Source organism: Cheilinus undulatus, linkage group 14 (genome assembly GCF_018320785.1).
Source record: "Cheilinus undulatus linkage group 14, ASM1832078v1, whole genome shotgun sequence".
Classification (NCBI taxonomy): Eukaryota; Metazoa; Chordata; class Actinopteri; order Labriformes; family Labridae; genus Cheilinus; species Cheilinus undulatus.
In genome coordinates, this window is record NC_054878.1 from 30,788,281 (window position 1) to 30,808,398 (window position 20,118).

At 39.9% G+C, this 20,118-nt stretch overlaps 2 protein-coding genes across 2 annotated transcripts in view; one reads left to right on the top strand and one right to left on the bottom strand.

The window, feature by feature from the left end:
• Positions 1–5,564: 5,564 nt before the first annotated feature.
• Positions 5,565–10,121, bottom strand: mrpl19 (mitochondrial ribosomal protein L19). The gene is made up of 6 exons (XM_041804672.1): positions 10,014–10,121; positions 9,679–9,799; positions 9,444–9,562; positions 8,043–8,177; positions 7,520–7,701; positions 5,565–6,543 (listed from the first exon to the last, which is right to left on the bottom strand). The coding sequence occupies exons 1-6, from the start codon at positions 10,090–10,092 to the stop codon at positions 6,322–6,324; spliced, it is 858 nt and encodes a 285-aa protein (XP_041660606.1). The 5' UTR covers positions 10,093–10,121; the 3' UTR covers positions 5,565–6,321.
• A 3,087-nt stretch (positions 10,122–13,208) lies between these two features.
• Positions 13,209–20,118, top strand: part of LOC121521960 (protein eva-1 homolog A) — a 142,059-nt gene continuing 135,149 nt past the window's right edge. The window contains exon 1 of the mRNA XM_041806178.1: positions 13,209–13,688. Within this exon, the coding sequence (XP_041662112.1) occupies positions 13,580–13,688 (109 nt within the window). The 5' untranslated portion in view covers positions 13,209–13,579. The remainder of the gene's footprint in view (positions 13,689–20,118) is intronic.

A 20,118-nucleotide genomic window follows, 5' to 3' on the forward strand; every position in this document is an offset into this window, starting at 1 on the left:
CTTGCTGTAGAGCATGTGTTATTTTGATGGACACTTTTATCGGGACATTTTTCAGGCACCTGGCCTCTAACTGGAAATGAACCCTTGACTCCTGCAGCGCTGCCAGATCCTCTCCACACACAACCCCGCATTATTAAAAGTGCTGTGATATCTGCCTGTTCAACTTTAAGCATCAGCTGCTTGCTATGTAATGTTTCCTAACAGCTGTCGCACCGTCGGGTCGCCTGTGTGAGTGAGTAACAAAGAGAGAGTGATGGCAGCAGGAGCCTCCGTCAGGCCCACAGGACAGTCGGAGAGGAGCAGACGGTCGTGTCGTTTCACTGCAAACATATGGTGATATTCAAGTGTGTAATTTACCTAGGACTACGGGTGGCCTCTGCTCGCCGAACACACATGTGCTTACATACACGTACACACCCGGTGACAGGGTGTAATTTACCTGGGGCCTATGGGTGGCCCAGTATCCCGTTGCACTTGTCATACACACAGACAGCTCAAACACAGTTCACACTCGGAGACAGAGAGAGTGAAACTAATTTCCCCAGACAGGAGAGTAAGAAATCACACACTGACAGAGATGTTACACATCGAGGAGAGCAGCATTAAGTGGAAGACACTAAAAAAAACTCAACCTGTGGGAGTTGCTGCACAATCTGCATCACATCCTCTCCAATTCATCAACCTGGCAACTTTTCAAAGCCGGCACTCTCCTCCCTCCAAGAGAGAGAGAGAGATGAAGGTCATGGGAGGAAGACAGATTAGAGGAGTCTGTGTCCCTCCCTACATTCCTGCTCTGACCTTCATCGTAGTGTGGCACTGTAGCTATCATCGGCCCATCATGCTTTACAGTCTGTTGATATTTAGGGGTGGGATTATGGGTAACTCCAACCTGCATGCCCTGCCTTCTATTTGCAGTATCACATTTCGCAGCAGGATTGACAGAAAAGGCTGTCCTAGACGTTTACAGTTGGCAGTATTTGAGGTGTGCTTCTGTCTGTGCAGGCTGATATGATAGTATGTCTGCAAGTCGCGATGTGTACGTGTGTCTGAGAAGGACTGTTTGATCTCCATTCCCAGCCAAAGGGGCTTTAACTTCACTCCAGGTGCAGAGAAGTCAACCTAAGGGCATGGGAGGCACATACAGTTGAGACACACACAAATTTACACAATGACAAGCACACCCCCACACACACACACACACACACACACACAGACTGAGGCAGGAAGTCTCCTTACAGCAGTAACTCACAGAGTAACTCTGCAGTTTAAACTGGTTTACCAGTCGAACGGTGTTGCAGAGGAATGCTTCTAAAGACTTGGCAATAATGTGCTATCAGGATAAACATTTCTGTTCCCGCCTCCACATGTGGACATCAATCAGTCCTGAAGAGAAAAAACAGAGAGAACAGGGAATGAAAATGTGAAAGCAACAGGTTAAAAAGATGGTATGAGACACTCACCTCATGATATGTATCAAAATACAAGGTTTATATTATCCATAGTTTTCATAAAGACATGAGATTCAAGTCATTTAAAATATGGTTAATTTATTTAAATTCTCCATCATAAAAATGCAAAACATTCCTTTTTCCTAATTTTTGCTCAAAAAATAAAATACTTATAGAACAATGCATATGCAATTTTTCTTATATTGTGACACAGTATATCTTATAAAAATACCTTTCCATAACTTTTATTTCCTTTTCTTAACAAATCCTACATCAAATACATACATGTACAGCAAAAATAGGGTAAAATCTTTAAAGAAACAGTCTTTGTAGACAGCACAGGGGATAGAGACAGGAGGAATGATATGCAGGAAAGAAACCTGGGATGCCTGCTTTCAGGACAACATCCTCTCTTTACATAACCTTGCAAAGCAGATGGATGCGCCCATTTCCTTATTTTTCACTGACGAATCCATCTTGCAAAGCTCCCGTCTGAACCTTTGGGCCCGGTTAGAAAGTGACAGGACCAATCAGCGACGAGGGGCAATATTCTCAGGCACGGCGGAGTCGTGACGTAAACAAGCAGCAACAAGAGACTGGTGCAATTATGGTGGTAGAGCTTAGCATGGATGCTGCTAAAGCACCAGTTCCATCAGAACTTGACAAAATTTCTTCGTTAAAAGAAGAACAAAGAACAGCAGTGAGTTGTTTTCTTTTCAAAAACTACAAAAGTCAAGTACTTGCATGTCTATAGTCGCCATGGTTTGCGTTATTCCTCGGTAGCTGCGCACGAGCACCTCGATAGCGGCTACATCACGTTTTTTGTTGCTCTGACTGGCCCGTAAAGATGTGACAGACAGAAGGTTCATCCAATCACACTCCAAGTTTTTTTCAAATCCTCTGCCCTTTCCCATTATTCTTACCAGCACCTGGTGTAATGTGATACTAGTTCCAAATGGGCATTTTTAAAAGCTTTTTTGCTGAATACCATTGAATAACAAAAGAAGAAGAAATCATCAGTGTGGACACCAATATGCCATGGATGTGTCTAGCCAGCCTAAACCAAAGAAGAAGAAGGAGCATTAATGTCAATGGACAGGACTAAGGTGCTTAGAAAATTTTTATTTTTTTACATAAAACAATATTTTACTGATCATTTTTATTTTAATAATCATTTAAACAATTCAATTTGTTTTTAATTTGTACTGTTAAAAAAACGTGAGTGACAAGTTAGTAACAATAAATCTGTTTTCTTGTTAATGGTAATCTCCATTATGTTAGCATCAGGCTAACAGACTAAGTTGTACATCCCAGTCTATATGCTAGAGCACTGGTTTCCTACCTTTTTTTTCTTTTGAGCCCCCTTTACTTTATCGACACAGATAAAAGGTGATATATAGCTGTCAAAAATTAACAGCAGATTTTAATGTTTTTATTGTTCAAATCCAAACAAAATATCCCCACACAAGTTTTCTTACCAAGAGACTTTTGCATGAACTATTCATAAGTTTTTTTTACCATGATTTTAGTTAGTATGAGCAAGCCTAATTATTACAACCACAGAGCCTGATGCACCTCCTGAAATCTCTCTCCCAAAGGGGGTCCCAGACCCTAGGTTGGGAACCATTGTATTGAGCCTTGTTTCCACCCGGCAGTCTGGTTCAGTTCTGTGCTCCACCGCATGCATTTTTTTTGGGTTTCCGTAGAGCAAAGGTTAGAAAGGGTTCCAAAAAAAATAATCCGTATGTCCCATTTTTTGTCACCCTTCTGTAGGGGTACCAATCTTACCCATTCTTCCCAAAAAGGTGGAGCTACAGACAAAAGGGGGTTGCACTGGCGTCACGTCAGCACGCAACACGACTACTCGGCTCAAGGCTGCAAAACACAGAAGTCTGCTCTGTGAGGAGCGCCGAAAACAGGAGAAATACGGACTAATGTCTGCTTAAATCTGGGATATCTGGACTCAACATAGAGCCACACTGTTTCCTAGTCTGTGGTTATTGATATCTGGCCACAAATCAAGTTTCCTGACGTTTATCTTGACCTGATTTTAAGAACACAGAGCAAAGTCTGAAGGCTCACATCAGCCTGGTCTATCCGCGGTGGATGTGAAACTAAATTAATGCTGAACTTTTGTGAATACGAAGCTTTAGATCAGCTGATTCTCTGTATTGTAACTAGTTATTCATCTACTTCTTGCTTTAGGTTACTTGTGAAAACATCACTGTGGCTGCTGAATGTGCTTGTAAAACTTCAGGCTGCAGCCTATTTTAAACCGAGATCAGTGCACCCATGATTTCTAAATTACCTGTTTGATTTTGACACCAGTTAAACCTTTAGTTTATTTTTAATGTGGTGAATTCTCATGGTATAGTTCCAAACTTTTATGTTATGTTGTATTAACTGTTAAAGACATATTAACATACCGTTACGCCTCAAAACGTTTCTGTACACGTATGCCATCAGCTGAGGATCTTCAGGCTACTGACCACTGTTAATATGATTTAGATGTAGTTATTTTTTAAAAGCACTTTCAGCTAAAATAGAGCTGTTTACTGCTTCATCTCTACTGATTTCTGTCACTCATCTTTTCTATAACTCTGCGGCTGGACCAGCTGACCCACGTTGACTGTGACTTCACATTCATGCCTTTACAGCCTGTCCACCAAGTGAGGGTATGGGTGTCTGCGGAAACGCAAACTATTTTGATGTATAGCGTACTGAACCATACCAAACCGTACTGAATCAAACCAGACTACCTGGTGAAAACAAGGCTTTTATGTACTGAGGACTCGAACACTGGTAATGGGGACTCAACTTGGACTCAGGTAAAGAGGACCCGACTCGGACTCGACTCGGGCTTGAACACTAGGGACTTTGCATAGACTCGAGGTTTGGTGACTCTGGCTCAACTCGGGACTCGACTACAACACTGCCTCATACAACATAACACTTTTCACCATGTTAAGATTTTAGTGTTTACATTTACAAACTTCACTTTAGATCATCACTCTACTCTTTAACTTGTGAGTTTGTGCACCAAATCTAATGAAGTGTCCCTTATAATTTACTATCAAAGTTTTATGTACCTCCTTTTATAATTCATCATTACCTACTGTTTCAGTTTTTATCTGTATTTACCTGCTGACTGCTTTGTATAGTACTACTTATATGGTTATCTTCTCCTGTTCTCCACTGGGTGAGTGGGAGTTCAAATCTGCTTCCCCTCATTTTAGTGTCTCAATCTACGCAATGTGACACCGTTTTACATATTGCACCATGTCGTTGTGCTATTTGTGTTATCAATCTCTTGCAATAGTTGCAGTTTTTGTCTTGTCCACTCTCTGTTCAACAGGCCCACACTCCCACTTAGAAACAAGACATTTTTAAACCCGAGAGCCTTCATTTGTGTTGTCAAATTGATTTAGACTGTCCATAAAAGTGTCCATTATTGATTTCCTTGAGAGGTATCCTGCCAATCCAGTGGGTAACGTCAGGAGAATGTGCAGATCCGGATGCCGGAAAGATCACAATTTTATGCAGTTTACACTGTGCAGAAGCTGACTGCAACATTTGATGGATTCATTCCCCTATGCACCTTCCCCCTGGGAAACAGAGGTAGTTCTTCAGTTTTAATGCTTTTTGACACTGTCCATCATTACAGTAACAGAGTGTGTCTTTTTAAAATGTGGTTTTGAAAAATTTAAGTATCTTGCTCAGAATACTGTACTGAGAATCAGGTGAAGGAAAACAAGCTTGGAATAAACTGAATAAATAGATATTGTTGCTCAACAGGTGCAGAAATGTGGCTAGAAGAATCAGGATTAACCCCACTCATAACCCCATAACATGAATTGTTCTGACACTGACGTTAAAGTGCATTTTTTCCACCCCATTACCTTAAACGCTACAAGAATAATCTCCCTCTTTATTCCTCTCTATCTCTGCACAGGAAACGTGTGTGGTCCGTAATGAGCTCAGTAAACATCTGCTACTCCTGTATTAGAGACCATTTTCTCCGCGTCTCATCCTGTAATATGGAGAAATTAGAGTGCAGGGGACTCATTCACGGTGTTTATACACACACACACACATTCACAGAGAGCAGACATAACATAAGGAGTCCAAGTGTTTTTATACTACCCGGCTGACGCTCTAACATGCCATCTCTACACCACAATTTTCCATCCACAACAGTAAAACACTACCGGGTGTCCTTGGTGTACGATCCCTGGATACCAGCGTTGTTTTTAAAGCGCTGGGTGCTGAGGCCTGTTCTCAGGAGCAGGTTTACTCATTTTTATGGAAATCTTTACTGGCTTTAACCAAGAGAGTCCTCAAATTTGGTACAAGTGGGTTTAAAAATACTTCAGACAGGTTTTAAATAGATAACTAAGTAAACTTGCTTCTTTTTTTTATCAAAGTAAAACAAAACAGAGACTGCTGATGTAGAACTGAAGGAGTCTCCTGAAAACACTACAAGACAACAGAGGTTTGAAATAGTGCTGTGGGGAGCTCAAAGTGGAGGAATACCGCCACCTAGTGTCAACATGCAATAACACAAACAAAACAACAAAAAGTTTTGCAAAAGCTTGTAATTTAATCACTTTTATAATAGAAGCAATCAACTATTCTGCATAGAGATAACTTAAGTGAAATGCATACCATGGATCTGTACATCAGACTGACAACACAAAAAAGTGTTCATGATTCCTCACACCAGAGTTCACACAGGCTCCTCCTTGTAAACGCTGCCGTTTCTTCTGGATTCCCATAAACTGACAACAGTCCAGTAAAGTGTTTTTTTAATCTGTATAATCCAGTCTCTTCCTTGCTCCTGACAATGTCTGTCAATGGTAAGATTCCAAATGTTTTACTTGCTTAACTCCTGCTGCACCTCCTTCAAGATCTCCTCCTCTAAGGCGGAGGTGTCATACTCCTTCAGCATGTCGTACTCGTTCCATGGCTGCCCCCACTTCTGAGCGTGCTCCATTTGCTCGGGGGTCAAAGCCAGGTCAAAGCGGATCCCCTTGATGTCGAACTTTGGTCGTTCCCAGCGCTTGGACCATGGCTTTGGTCGCATCTTTACCTTTAACTGGTTAAAAAGGAAAAAGTTCAGTTTCAAAATTCAATACACCAGTTATTTTTAACCCTTGTCTGCCCTATGACATTAACACCAAACATATTACAGTTGTCAGCAGGGCTGGGCAATTAATCAAAAATAAGATCATTTGGGTGCTGTTTTTTTAGAATAGTCTACAAAAAATACTACCTTCTTCATTTTTGTATGTTTTTTCCTATTCAATATAAGAATGACAAAAACCCTTCAATGCAATAACTCATATCAAATTATCAATATCAGTCATAATCATCAAAATTAGACACTTTAAAGAATTGTTCAGCCCTTGTTCAGGAATTAAAGAAAGTTAAGGAATAATTGCATATCAAATAGCAACTGCAATATGGGAAGGGGGGGGTTGCAATTAGATTATTTCCAAAATTATTCAGCCCTAGATGTCGCAATACCAGAAATTGAATTTCAGTATGATGCTAAAATCAAAAATCAAAAATCAAACAATATGCAACAAAAATTATGTCTTGGACACCCAGAACTACTTAATTTAGTTCATTTTTCCAACCTGCACACAAGAAAGGTTCACCAAAAGCAAATAGACCAAAATTTCATAAAGCATCCAATGTAATAATGGACTAAATGATCGATGGAGTGGAAGGCTGCACTTCACATCAATGAAGATCATCAGAAGAGTGCTTAGCCTAAGCTAAAAAAAAAAAATCCTTAAAAAGTTTCAAAAAAGGAGCACATCTCAAAAGCCAAGTTATGGACAAATGCTTTTGCGTTCAGCATTAAGCCATCATCAGAGCATTTGTTAGACTACATCTACAGATTCCCTTCGAAAAAGGTTCACAAGAGCAAGAACAGTAACATCTGGTACTGAGTCGCAACTATATGCAATATGGATCCAACTGGTACCTTCAACATTACAAAAGAAAAATTATACCAGACAATGAGGGTGTAAAAATAACTCAGGTCCATGTAGTGGCTCACTCACTGGGTTAACAGGCACCTCTCCAGTGACATCAAACAGCACAGGCTTCATGTTGGGGTCCACAGTGCTGTACTCGGGCAGAGCATCCCTCAGGTACATCAGGTTGTCATCTAGTCTCTTCTCTAGCTTCAGCACTTCGATCTGTTGAATTCGCGGGCTGTACATCTCATAACAGATCTCCACACCTGAACCACACACATTCAGCAATAGAGAAAAAACAAGCGTCTACCTGAAGCCCAATGCTCCGTTGTCTTGTACATGTAAAGAAGCTTTTGAGCATTAAATAGGTGCAGTATAAATCTTATCAAGGGTTTCATGTTGAGTCAGTTTCATATTTTTGTTGTTGCTTTTAAATCAAAATCAAACAGACTCCATTGTGACAGCTAAAATAAACACATAGAGGACGAGTGACAAGTGTTGAAAAGCAGATTTTAAAAATAATTTACAGTACTATATAAATACATTTGGTTGTATCTGTGGGATAATTCAGTAAAGCCATGTTTAAACAGATGATATAATGACTCACCTTGGTTTTGAATGATGTTTCTCAGGATAAATGTGGCTCCAAGCCCCTTTCCACCTCTCTGGATACAAATACCGACAAAGCGGCTACTTTTCCCATTGGCGTTAGAGTCAGCCATGGTCACTGCCAGGATGCTCCCTTAGAAAAATTTTAAAAAACACTGACACCATTACATTTATAACCTAAAAGACTGCCACAATGCAAAATTCTTGCCAAGCTATTTCAAGTAGAACAGTTACATGACTAACTTTGTACCAAATAGATATTTTAAAAATGAAGAAAAAAAATCCCCATGATTTACAATCAAGATTCCAGTAAAATTGGGGCACTGTGTAAAATATGAATAAAACAGAATGCAATGATTTGCAAATTTCACAAACCCATATTTCACCATATTTCATTCTCAATAGAAAATAACATCATATATTGGAACTGAGACATTTTACCATTCCATGAAAAACGTTAGCTCATTTTGTATTTAATGGCACCAACACATCTAAAAAAATTAGGGAGGGGACAACAAAAGGCTGGAAATGTAAGTGGTACTAATGAAAAACCAGTTGGAGTGGCATTTTTCCATTAATTAGGTTAAATAGCAACGTTAGTAACAACACTAGGTTTGAAAGCAGGATTTTAGCAAGGCAGTCTCTCTGAAGTAAAAACCGTCTAAAAATTTTGGAACCGTTTCAGAAAAATTATCCTCAGTGTAAAACTGCGACTGGTTTGCAGATCACATCTACTGTACACAATAGCGAAAGATTCAAAGAAGATGGAGAAATCTCTGTGCACAGGGAACAAAGTCAAAGGTCAACATTGCATGCCCATTATCTTTGGACCCTGAGGCAGCACTGCATTAAAATATGTGATCCTGTGCTGGCTGTTCAATCATTGGTTTAAGTCTGTACAGGTTACATCTCTCATCGGCAGCTTTTCTGGCAACTAGAGGAGAGTGCAACTCAGCCTGCATGGAGGGAACCAAGGCATCAGCTATTTGGATGTATTTTTTAACACTTATTACCAGGTTTGACCAGTTATTGGTAATGCGTAGACTGATCCAAGCCTCCTCACAGTATGGTGAACAGAACCATTTTCAGTCAGAATTTTTGGTGAGATAATGTGTGAGAACAACTAAAACAGGCAGAACTAGGAGCTAACCTGTCCATAAATTAAATATATAAGCCACAGACAGCAGAAGCCGTATTAAATGTTAAGATCTGTTCTAAATACCATAGGGGAAAGAGAATATTAGACAAAGACTCCAGGCATAGAAACCCTCAGCCTGAGCACAAATTTAATTTCTAACAAGAATCAAGTCACTACAGGTTACTCTAACTTGACTGGAGAATGATGATTGTTGCTCATCTTAAGCCTACTGCATGACAGATGAAAATAAAAGTCTCTTACCAACGTAGAATTCAGGGATGTCAAGCACTTTCCTCCTGCGAATCATGTCTTTCCTCTCCATTGAGAATTTTAAAGGATTTGTCCTCTGTCTGGGAGGGATGAACTCTGGGCTCAGACGCCTGAGAGGCACAGACAACTATAAGAAATCCTTGGCACGGTGATTCGTGTTCGTGTACAGTAAATATCTGTGAATGACAGAGAAAAAACGACATTGTGTGGAGAAAAAAAGTCATACTTCCGCAGAGATCCTTCAGTCCGTGTTTTATCGGCGATGATGACAGGTTTAGATGGAGGGATGAATTTAGGAGGCTGTTCGCTCCCTGAAGCGAGGCGACACACGGATGTGGACAGGAACCCTGTGGACAGTAACAAAAATAACACATGAAACCTTATTATTAACACATTTAAAACGAATTAAAGCCTATCTCTATTAGGTGATATACTCCTGGCTATGTCATGTAGCTACGTTAGCTAACAGAGGATGTGCGTTTCAAACACGACACAACCGAAAGGCCTAACAGTGAGTTTTACTGAAAAAGCAAAAACACAGCCCTTGTTTGGTTTACTTACGTTCATTATGGAGATTTAAGTTTCGAAAAAGCCTCAGAGAAAGGCCAAATTTGTCGAGCCCCTTCCTGTAGGCTGCCATGATTGACCTTCTGTAGTCACATGCGCGTACGGAAGCCGTGAATGGACAATATGGATGAAACGCGATTTGTCACAATCTGCAATAAAGCGCGGTGTCCACGAGGTGACGCAGCTGCTTCGTTAACCAAAGCGAGCCTGGGAGCGATTTATGTGCAAGGATTTGTACACACAAGGGAATTTTACTTTTTTTTGTCATTGCTCCCCACGTGGGCTAACTTATTCATAAATAATTATTCCAGAGAAACGGTTGGTCTATGATGTGCGCGAGCATGTGAAAGGATAAAAACGTTAAAACCTTTGTACAATAACAGTGTTAAATTTATGTTGCAGAGGTGGAAAGTAACTTATTATATTCACTAACTCTACTTTAATTGAGTGTGTTTTGTGTGTTTCTTTTTCTGCAGTCATTTTTTTGTACTTAAGCATATTTGTGCACAGCACTATCCTTCATTACATTTTAAAATACATCAATTACTGACAAAAAAACATCTAAAAGTCGAAAGAGTAAGTTCTAGCTTTCTGTCAATGGCATGAAACTGGCCATGTCTGGCTTTGACGATCAGTAGCACACAGCAAGAGAATAATTAAATACTGCATCCAAAAACTGCTTTTGCATCTTACATTGTTGTAAAGGTGTGCTTTTACTTAAACGGCCTGGTTGGAGACTCATATTCTCATGTTTTTATTGCCATTAGGAACAATTATTCACTGTACAACTCCTCAGTGGCTACTCAGTACTCAGCATGTTAAAGTCCCAGTAAAGTGAAATCCAAACTTTATGTCTTAACAGACTATATGTTGTATTAAGGTTGCTGCAAACATGTGAAAACACTGAGATCAAAAGTGGTTCACCTCTGTCCTGGTTTGGTTTGATTTGGGCAGGACAAATATATGAGCCCATGACATCACCAGTCTTGGGGAATAACCCCACCTCCCTAACACTACAATGATATAAAATACCTGAGCAGTTCATTTTAAAACAGTATGTTGTTAGCTGAAGTCACTGTCTTCAGTAAGACAGCAGAAAAGTGAATGACAAAAAGAAGAACTTTTAAAATGGACTGAGACACTACACACATCAATATAAATAAAAATGAACAAAAGGTTGAGGGTAAATATTATAGCAAAAACTTAAAGACCAAAGAAATTAGTTATGAATTCTACACAAAAACCTGTTCATGGTTATGTAAATAAAATAGAGTAAAACAATGTTAGAAATTTTAACAAAAAATACCAAAACACACGTCGTAAATTTTAATGGAATACTATTTAGATTACAATTGTCATCATTTATTTTCCACTTTTTTCGTGTAAACATTGTTTACAACACATTCTTGTGAGTGTCAAATGGGATTGGTATCCTAGCTGTCTCTGCTGGGGGCGCTCTCCTGCTGAAGACTTGTGCATTGAACCCTGTGTCTTGTAGTCAGTCTGCACAATGTTGCCCCCTACTCCCCATCAAAAACAGTTGTTGAACACCTCATATGCTTCAGTTGTTAAAGAAGTAAATGGCTGGCTGGTGCCAAAAACACAAATGGATGCATGCTTCTTCACAGAATACAAGCTAGAATACATAAGCACTAAATAGACACCATTATAAGTAGGATCAAATCTTGCCTAAAATCGTGTTTAAAATCCTGTAGTGTGTGGCTGGCCTAACCAGGGGGTTTCCATTGCAACCCTACAAATCTGACTGTCTATCTTCTTTTAGAGGCGATGCTTACACTTTAATGATTTTTTTGGGCTGTGTTGCAGGCTTCTTGTTGCTTTCTTTGCACTGAACATTATTTTGCTTGAAGACTTTTGAAAATGGGAATTCTGACATCTTTCTTAGTCATTAAAATTGAAGCCAAGAGGACTCACCGTAACTACATGTTGCCACTCTCTTGTGCAACTGTAGGATATAAGAATAGGCTTTACACAAAAATAAACGGCACCTGCTGTGTACAGTGGGGCAACATCATTCAGAAAGCTGTGAAATATTTAGATATTCTGATTAAGATTTAAACGTTATTTATGATTTAGCCTACCCCATCTCTGTGAAAAAACAGACAAAAATATAAACCATTTAACCACTGATGTAACAAAGACACACGAGGGAGGATTTCAATGAAAATGAACTTTATGGCAAGGAGCTAACAGCCTTTTATTGCATTTTCTCCACTGTTGGGCACATGGTTTTATCCCCTGAGGGGACACCTGCCCACTGGAAGACAACTCTGGAGGGCACTTTATCATTCATTGTCTGGAAAGGCAGCATGAAGGAAAGTTTATCATGTACTGTCCATTTATATGCAGCCTAGTGACACTTTGACATATATCCAATAAGAGGACTCAAAGCCAAATTTTCCAACATACTTAGGAGGGCAATCTGTATAATTTTGTCTATTTAGAAGACACCAATAATAACTCTGTCAAATTTTGTCCACTTAAGGTGCAATAGGCCAAATTCGGTCCACGTGGGGGGCACTTAGGAGGGCACTTTGTCAAAATTTGTCCACTAAAGACAGCATGTATACAAATTTTGTCCACACTGAGGGCAATAAGCCAAATTTAGTCCACATGGGGGGCACTTAGTTAATTTTTGTCTTTTCAGAAGACACTAAGATGGCACTTTAGGGCACTTTAGAGGGCAAATTGTCAAATTTTGTCTTTATTAGCATGTTTAAGTAGGCACTCTGATTTTTTTGTTCTTTTAAAGGGGCAATGGTTAAATTTTGTGTTTTCAGGGGGCACTTTCTTAAATATTGTCTTTTCAGAGGGCACTTTGTCAAATGTTTTCTTTTTAGAGGACACTTACAAGGGCACACTGTCACAATTTGTCTTTTTAAGGATTCAAGTGTTACTTTTTTCTATTCAAAGGGCACCTGTCAAATGTTGTCTTTTCAGAGGAAAGTTAGACAGCACGTTGTAAAATTGTATCTATTTGGACAGCATTTAGCTTAATTCTGTCCACTTAGCGGGCCCTAAAGAGGGCACTTTGGGAAATTTGTTCAATGAAAACGCCCTTTATTGTGTGACCAGTGATACAAAATGTTATTTCCATACAGCAACAGTGAGCAAAAAGTTTAGGTCAAACCTTTGCTATAAGAGCTCTTTAATGCAAAACATTATAAACGAATCCCAGACTGAGCAGGAAGTGTTATAATAAATCATATCAGTTCCCTCTATGTGTGCCTGATAAGGAACTCCGGGTCTTTGAGACCATGCAGGGGAGCGGCGGTCCTCCAGGTGGGCTGCCTCCTCCTCAGCTCAACACAGCCCACAGTTAGCTGTGTGCTCTCTCACAGAGCAGCAGAGCACTGCTCCGGGACAGGGCTACCTCTACCCCAGTCTCTCACAGCGGCGTGCTGCTAAGTGGTGGGAGGAAGATGAGGGAAGAGGACCAGTAGAAACATGGGAGCTCACATCTCCTGAAACCTCATGCTGCTGCTTCTGCTGGACTTTCTGATGCTACGGAGAAACCCCAAAACTTCGAGGCTTCAAGGATGTTCTTCTCAGATGGGACTCTCTCAGCCGTCACTTATGCGCTCCTGTTGGGAATAACGTGTCTGACCGTCCTCTGCGACCACACCAAGGGATCTTCAGACTTTTCAGGTTGGCTTTTCTCATCATTCTGCAGTTAAAAAAATGTTGCTAGCCTATTTCTCAGGCATTAAGAAGCGGCGACTCAACAACATGTGCCGCAACCAGCACTTGTTTTACTCTTAAACGGTAAACGTAACACGTGTGGAAATGAAAAACACCAGGGAAATCCGCATGCATGCTTAAAAAGTTGAACACAAGCCTCATCACAACCTAAGGAGGCGGATTTTGAAGTGTGTCGCATCAACTCCTCTGAGGACGGCCCGTGCCTGTGGCGTGCTCCAGCATGCACTCTCAAATGTTTGCTCCATAAACCGAGCAGAAGACAACTTAAAGACGCGGAAAAGACCCGTATTGTGCTTATCTGTTGGCCAGTCCTGACACAGTTAGCTAGTATTGACCCATATAGCTTCCCCTTAACTAAAGCCATTTGCACTATATGATAGGGATAATGGCTGGGTTTATCAACTGCAAGACATATCCCATTGATGCAACTGAGATAAATGGGATAGTGAGGTTAATGTGTCACTAGATGGGAGCTATTGTCTAGACTTCTGTTGCAGACTGAGAGAGAAAAAGCAACCTCAGAGCAGTTTTTACGATTTTCTTTGATTAGCACTCTATAAAAGTAGTTGTATTTTGATTACCACAAGTTTAAGAGCCATCCAGTGTGACTGACTCTTCAGACTTTTACATCCTTCTACTATAGGCCGCATATTACTAAAACTAATGGGGTTTTCTGTGGTGCATTATGGACTATTAAGCCCAAGGCAAGCCTGCAGGTTTTGTTTACAGTGCCATAAAACAGGAAGGGAGCTTTGTGTTGGTGTTAATTGGCCTCTAATGGGTCTAATGGTTAGAAACAAGAAGGCCAACACTGTTAGGGAAAGGTGCTAAAGAGCAGATGTATGTTACATGTGTGAGCTATGTGTATGAATGTGTGTGCTGTGTGTCCATGTCGTCGCCTAATGAGCTGCTAAAGATTGCAGTGTAGTGAAGGCTGTTAACAAGGTTCATTTGTGTAATTGCAGCGCATGAGGCAGTGGAGGTTAGTTTGGATATTAATGCTATGACCAAGTAGTCAAATGTTATTCATTAAGCTGGGAGGGAAAACAAAGCTGTTTGGGTTAGGCTTACCAATAACTACAGCAACATGTAGTTCAAATGCTAATGTCAAAGTGAACAGTTTATGTTAAAATTGTTCTGAAAGTTTATCCCCGGGCCTTTTAATAGCTAAATTGCATACATTTTAGCACTTCCTGCTCCATTGTCTCAAATCTATAGGATATTGAATGACTTTATGGTAAGATGCCCAAAATAAGGTCTGAGGTGAAAACTTAAGATATTTAAACTTTTTTAATCGCAAATACTACATCTGGAAGCATTATCATGTTAAACAAAAGGTAGGTGCTACAGGGGGCTAACTAAGGAGCTAGTCACACGGATTAGTATTACTTGTGGACCTCTGATAATTTGTGAATTACCCCCTGACATCAGTGTTTGCTGATACACATTCACACAGGATAAGTAACGTCTGTAGTATACTCAAATTTACAGACATTTCTGCACTACAGCAGCAATGAAAACACAACAATAGCTCCCCTCAGATCAGCTGTTGTAGCCCAATCACTGAATGTTAAGTGACATTTCAAGATGTAACGTATGTTATGCATGAAATGTATGGGGTAAATAATACTGATTTAAGATCAGGTACAGGTAAAGAGAAGCTGTAGGAGGCAGAGCTGAAGTGTTGTACATAATAAGAGAGCAGCGGTGCCACACATGCGCCAGGAACATTCAGTTTAAATGAATAAATCAAGCAAGATGAAGTTATTTGTCAATATAAGATAAAATCATTTTTTTAATTAGATAAAGAATAAGGAGTTGTAAAAAACACATAAACACCACCCTTAATTACAGAGATGCTGATTCACATGGGATTAGTATTACATGTGGGCCTGCATGCGTGTTGAAATATGGTTGTAACAGATATGGTCGATTCGCATGGGATTAAAAACACAGAAACCCCATGCAATTTTCAGAAATTACCAGAGGTTCCCGGGTTAAAAGCTTATTTTCAGCAATAAACTAAAACCAGTGGGAAAAATTCATAGGCTTTTTGGCAATGATATTGTTGAATTTTACCACTGGACTCTTTAGCAGGATGGCTCAGCTGGTTAGCATGAAAAAGCAGCTGTTTTTCTCTACTGTTAGCCAATACTTATATCCTTTATGTACAAGTCTATTGAACAAATATACCTACATTAAATTAAATAAACACTGTTTTGCTGTCAATTTAGAGCCACTGAGACCGACCATTTCCACATCTGTGTTCACAGAATGCTAACTTGAAAGCTAATGGGCTAATACAAGCTAAGCTCATTAAACAAGCTAGGCTAATGTTAGCGCTTTCTCAGTTAGCAACCTCTACTGTTGATCTGTGTGCTCAGATTTTTCACGTGAAATTGCTTTGTTTGTTATTTAAACAATCAGAACAATACATTAAAGCAAAAATACATCTATAAATGTTTGGAACAGAAAGGTAGCCTATTTATTTATTGCATCTTTTTATTCATATATGTATTTATCTATTTACTTAGCTAGCTTAACGCTCTCTACATCCTTTGTGCTAACTCACGGTCATTTACCTGAAGTTAGTTCTTCTTTGCTGTGATTAAATATTATAATTGATATTATTGCTAAAAATTAGAACAATATTTTTGTTTGTTTGTATTTTTGGTGAATTTATAAACGTGTTTCATGTGCACTCACACCGGTTATTATTTATTTTATATTTACTGTTTATTTTAAATGAAACGAGTCAAATAATCAGTCTCACGCATATTTTTGCAGCAGAGATGTTATGCTGTACACATCATGCAAACATTGAAGCATCATTTTTTTCCAGAATAGTTTGCAAAAACCTTACTTTTTTTCGTACATGTTTTTCTCATTTGAAAAGAGAATGACATACAAAATGCTCATTCCTTTCAATACAGCAATTTACATGGCATCTGCAATATGAGTCAAAATGATCACATTTAGATATCATTTTTCAAAAGTTTTCCTTCCTTGTTTTCATGATGATTGCTACAAGGCTTTATACTGAACCAATCAGTGAATTTACTACTGAGATCAAAGTACATAAATAGTTATGTTATTCATACTAATCCATTCATTATGGTATGCCATCCTTACACTTATGCACAGCCTACAGGAAAGAACGGCTGATGTTTAGTCTAACTAATATTGTGTTGATTCTAATAAAGGATGATTTATTGCTTGTGTTTGTTAAGAAATACATAGGATGAGGAACTTAAAAACATAACTGCATGTCTGATTTCAATATTGAAAAAGAAAAATTGCAATTTGATTATTTTCCCAAATAACTGAGCCATATTTTACAAACATATCCCACATCAGTCAAACATATCTAGTTGGAATTTTTCTTTGATAAACAAGGAACTGAGATCAGTGGTTGTTTTCCAGAAGGAATGCAGGTGTCAAGTCCCTAAATGCCATCTTGTTTTGTTCATCCTCCCTTTACAGAGATGCTGACCAAGCCTCGCTGTGAATGAAAAGATGAGAAAGGGGGACTGTGTCAGAATACCTTAGGGACAAAGACCTCCTTCAGTCCCCACATTCTTGCCCAGCTGGAGTCTCCCTGGAGACCCAGAGAGAGATAGAGAGGAGGGCTTTGACTGACAGGTGGTGCCAGGGTGCAGGGTGACAGGAGAGTGGTGGGTTTATATCCAACATCTGTCCATCAGATGGCTGGACTTGTGACAGTGGACAATCTAGTGATATGACTGAAGATCCGTCACAGTGGTGCTGAAACCAACTGTTGATTCCCAGAGAAATGTTTTTATTTCATGTATTTAGGTCATGTTGACATCGGGGCTAATGGTAGTTTTTTATTTCATGATATAAGGAAAACAAACAATGTTGGTAGGTAATTTAAGCCTGTATCGTCCCCTGTCATCATCCTCTATTATAAAGCTGCCTCAACAGCTAATTAGAGGTATGGAGTACGCTGTGCAACACTTGAAAGCCCCCAGGCTGAGGGAGCTAGCATGCTGGCTAATTCATGCTATTTGTTTTGCAAGCTGTCAGTACTTTTCTAGTGTTATTTTTGCCACAGAACCATTAACACAGATATAATGTGTCTCCTCATGTATGCATATGTTCAGAATGCACATTCAGGAGGTTACCATACGTTGCATATTTTCCTTATTATGTCAAGTAGTTTAGTGGGGTTTCCTTTCATCAGTTTTAGTTCACATTGAACCCCAGTGTTGTCACTGTGAGCTTCAAGTAGTGGATCTGTTTTTTTCCTTTTTCTTAAGTGGCTTAACTTTATGGTACAGATGGATAAAAGTTTATTATTTGTGTCAAGCATCAAACAAGGAAAAGGGAAAGGACAATCATTTGAAAAAGCATTAAACTGTAGCAGGTAGTTCAAACTCCTGGTAAACTCTGTGACACTGCTGAAAGGTTACGGTGAAGCAACTTCTCCACCATAAAACCCTGCAGCCAAAACCCTATTTAACCCGAGTCAATGGGATGTGAGGCTGTTGAGGGGCCAAGAGGTCAACTGAGGTCAACCCACAGAGAGTGTGAGTGTGGTTAGGGGGAGTTATCATCCATCTTATTCTGTGTTCCCCTTTGTTTCCCTCATCACACATGTTGACCACTGTGGGGAAAGGCTGAATCAAAGTCAACAACACACCAGATTTAGGGCATTGCAATCGAATTCAAAGGATGATGATGTGTATGTATGAGCTCCTCAATTCAGTCAGTAGTTACCTTTAAATTTACATCTTTTGATTGTCTTCAGTAATTAGTGTGAGGAAAAGAGTTTAGCTATTTGAACATATTTGAATGTAGACCATTCCTCTGACAGAAATAGAAAGTGTTGATCTGTCGAATCAGGATTAAAAACTATGCTGATCACTTTAAATTTAAATTTGCCAGTTTTCCCATAGTTTTGTATCTACTATAGTTTTTTAGACCCTTAAATGCATAAGGCCTAGTGGTTTAAGGTGCGCCCGATGTATGCGGGCAGCCCGGGTTCCAATCTGGCCTGTGCCCTTTCCTGCATGTCTCTCCCTGCTTTCTCGTCCCTGTTTCCGCCTCTTTCCACTGTCCTCCTCTATCAATGAAGGCACAAAAAGCTTAAAAATGAATCTAAAAAAACCCCCGCCATAAGATACAGAGGAAGGCAGCTTTGCTTTCATTCCAAAATTGTTCTGAGTAATGTATACCACTACTAAACAGGACTTACTCCTGTTAAGAAAAACTAGCCGAGGCCTTATTTTCCCAGCTAAATTTGAAATGTGAAACCTAAAAGACAGTCCCTGATCTAATCAGATCCCCAAGGTATTTGAACTGTTCACGTTCAATGTTTACATCATGTAATGTGATCAACACATCATTCTGTCTAGAGCAAATCATATATTTGTTTTGTGGGGGTTGAAAATCACTTTGAGACAGACAGGAGCTTGCTGTAAAAGTAAAAATCAGTCTGTAGCTGTGAGAGGGCTTGACTAGTGGAGGGTGCAGAGAGGTATACAATATAATCATCTGCATAAAGATGGAGTTTCTAATATTGTATTTGTGCTGCAATGTCATTTATATGGATAGTAAAAGTGGCCCAAGGATGGAACCCTGGGGTACTCCTTTGCTGACTTCTATATAGGACGACTTAACTTTATCTGTGCTTCTGTAATGTAGCATCTGTGTCACTCTGCCTGGATGCTAGCTGGCTGTGGGATTTTTATGCCAGTTTTCTGTCCAACCACCACATTTCCTGCTTGCTTGTGTACAGGAAACCGTGACAGCAGCAGTGTTTTCAGTAGTTTATGTTTCTTTTGATTGTTGACGGAAATTAGTTTTGGATCTTTTTTGACTGTGTGATGTAAAAATTCTCAGGAGCTTGATCCTGTTGATCCACAGATCAGCTACATTTGTCAAATTCTCTAAGCTGCGTGACACTGCAGCCAAATCAACACAGACACACAAATCCGCCAAAGCTATTACCCCATGGGCTAGTCCTGGATTAGGCTACCCCTTACCGCATACCCTCACACTTACACACAAACACACCCCGCCACCTATAACTGAGCGCCTACTCCATGGCCCTCAATTCTTAATCCGCTCAGATTTTGGAGTGGCCAGGGGTAAGAGTAGCATATTGAGACCTACGCTCTCCTCTCCTATGAGCCCCCTTCTCTTCCCTTCCCCCCTCTTTGGTCCCCTGCTTTCTTCCCCTCCACCTCCTTGCTGTCTGCCGCTCCTCCCCAGGGCTTGCCTGATCACTGTTTCTGTGTCTGTGTGCACCAGGTGAGCTCTGTCTAAACAAATCCTGCCTCTCTCTTGTTTTGTCTACTGTGGTGGAGGCAGGCGGCGAGGCGGACAGCGAGGGCCTGGCATAAGGCTGCTT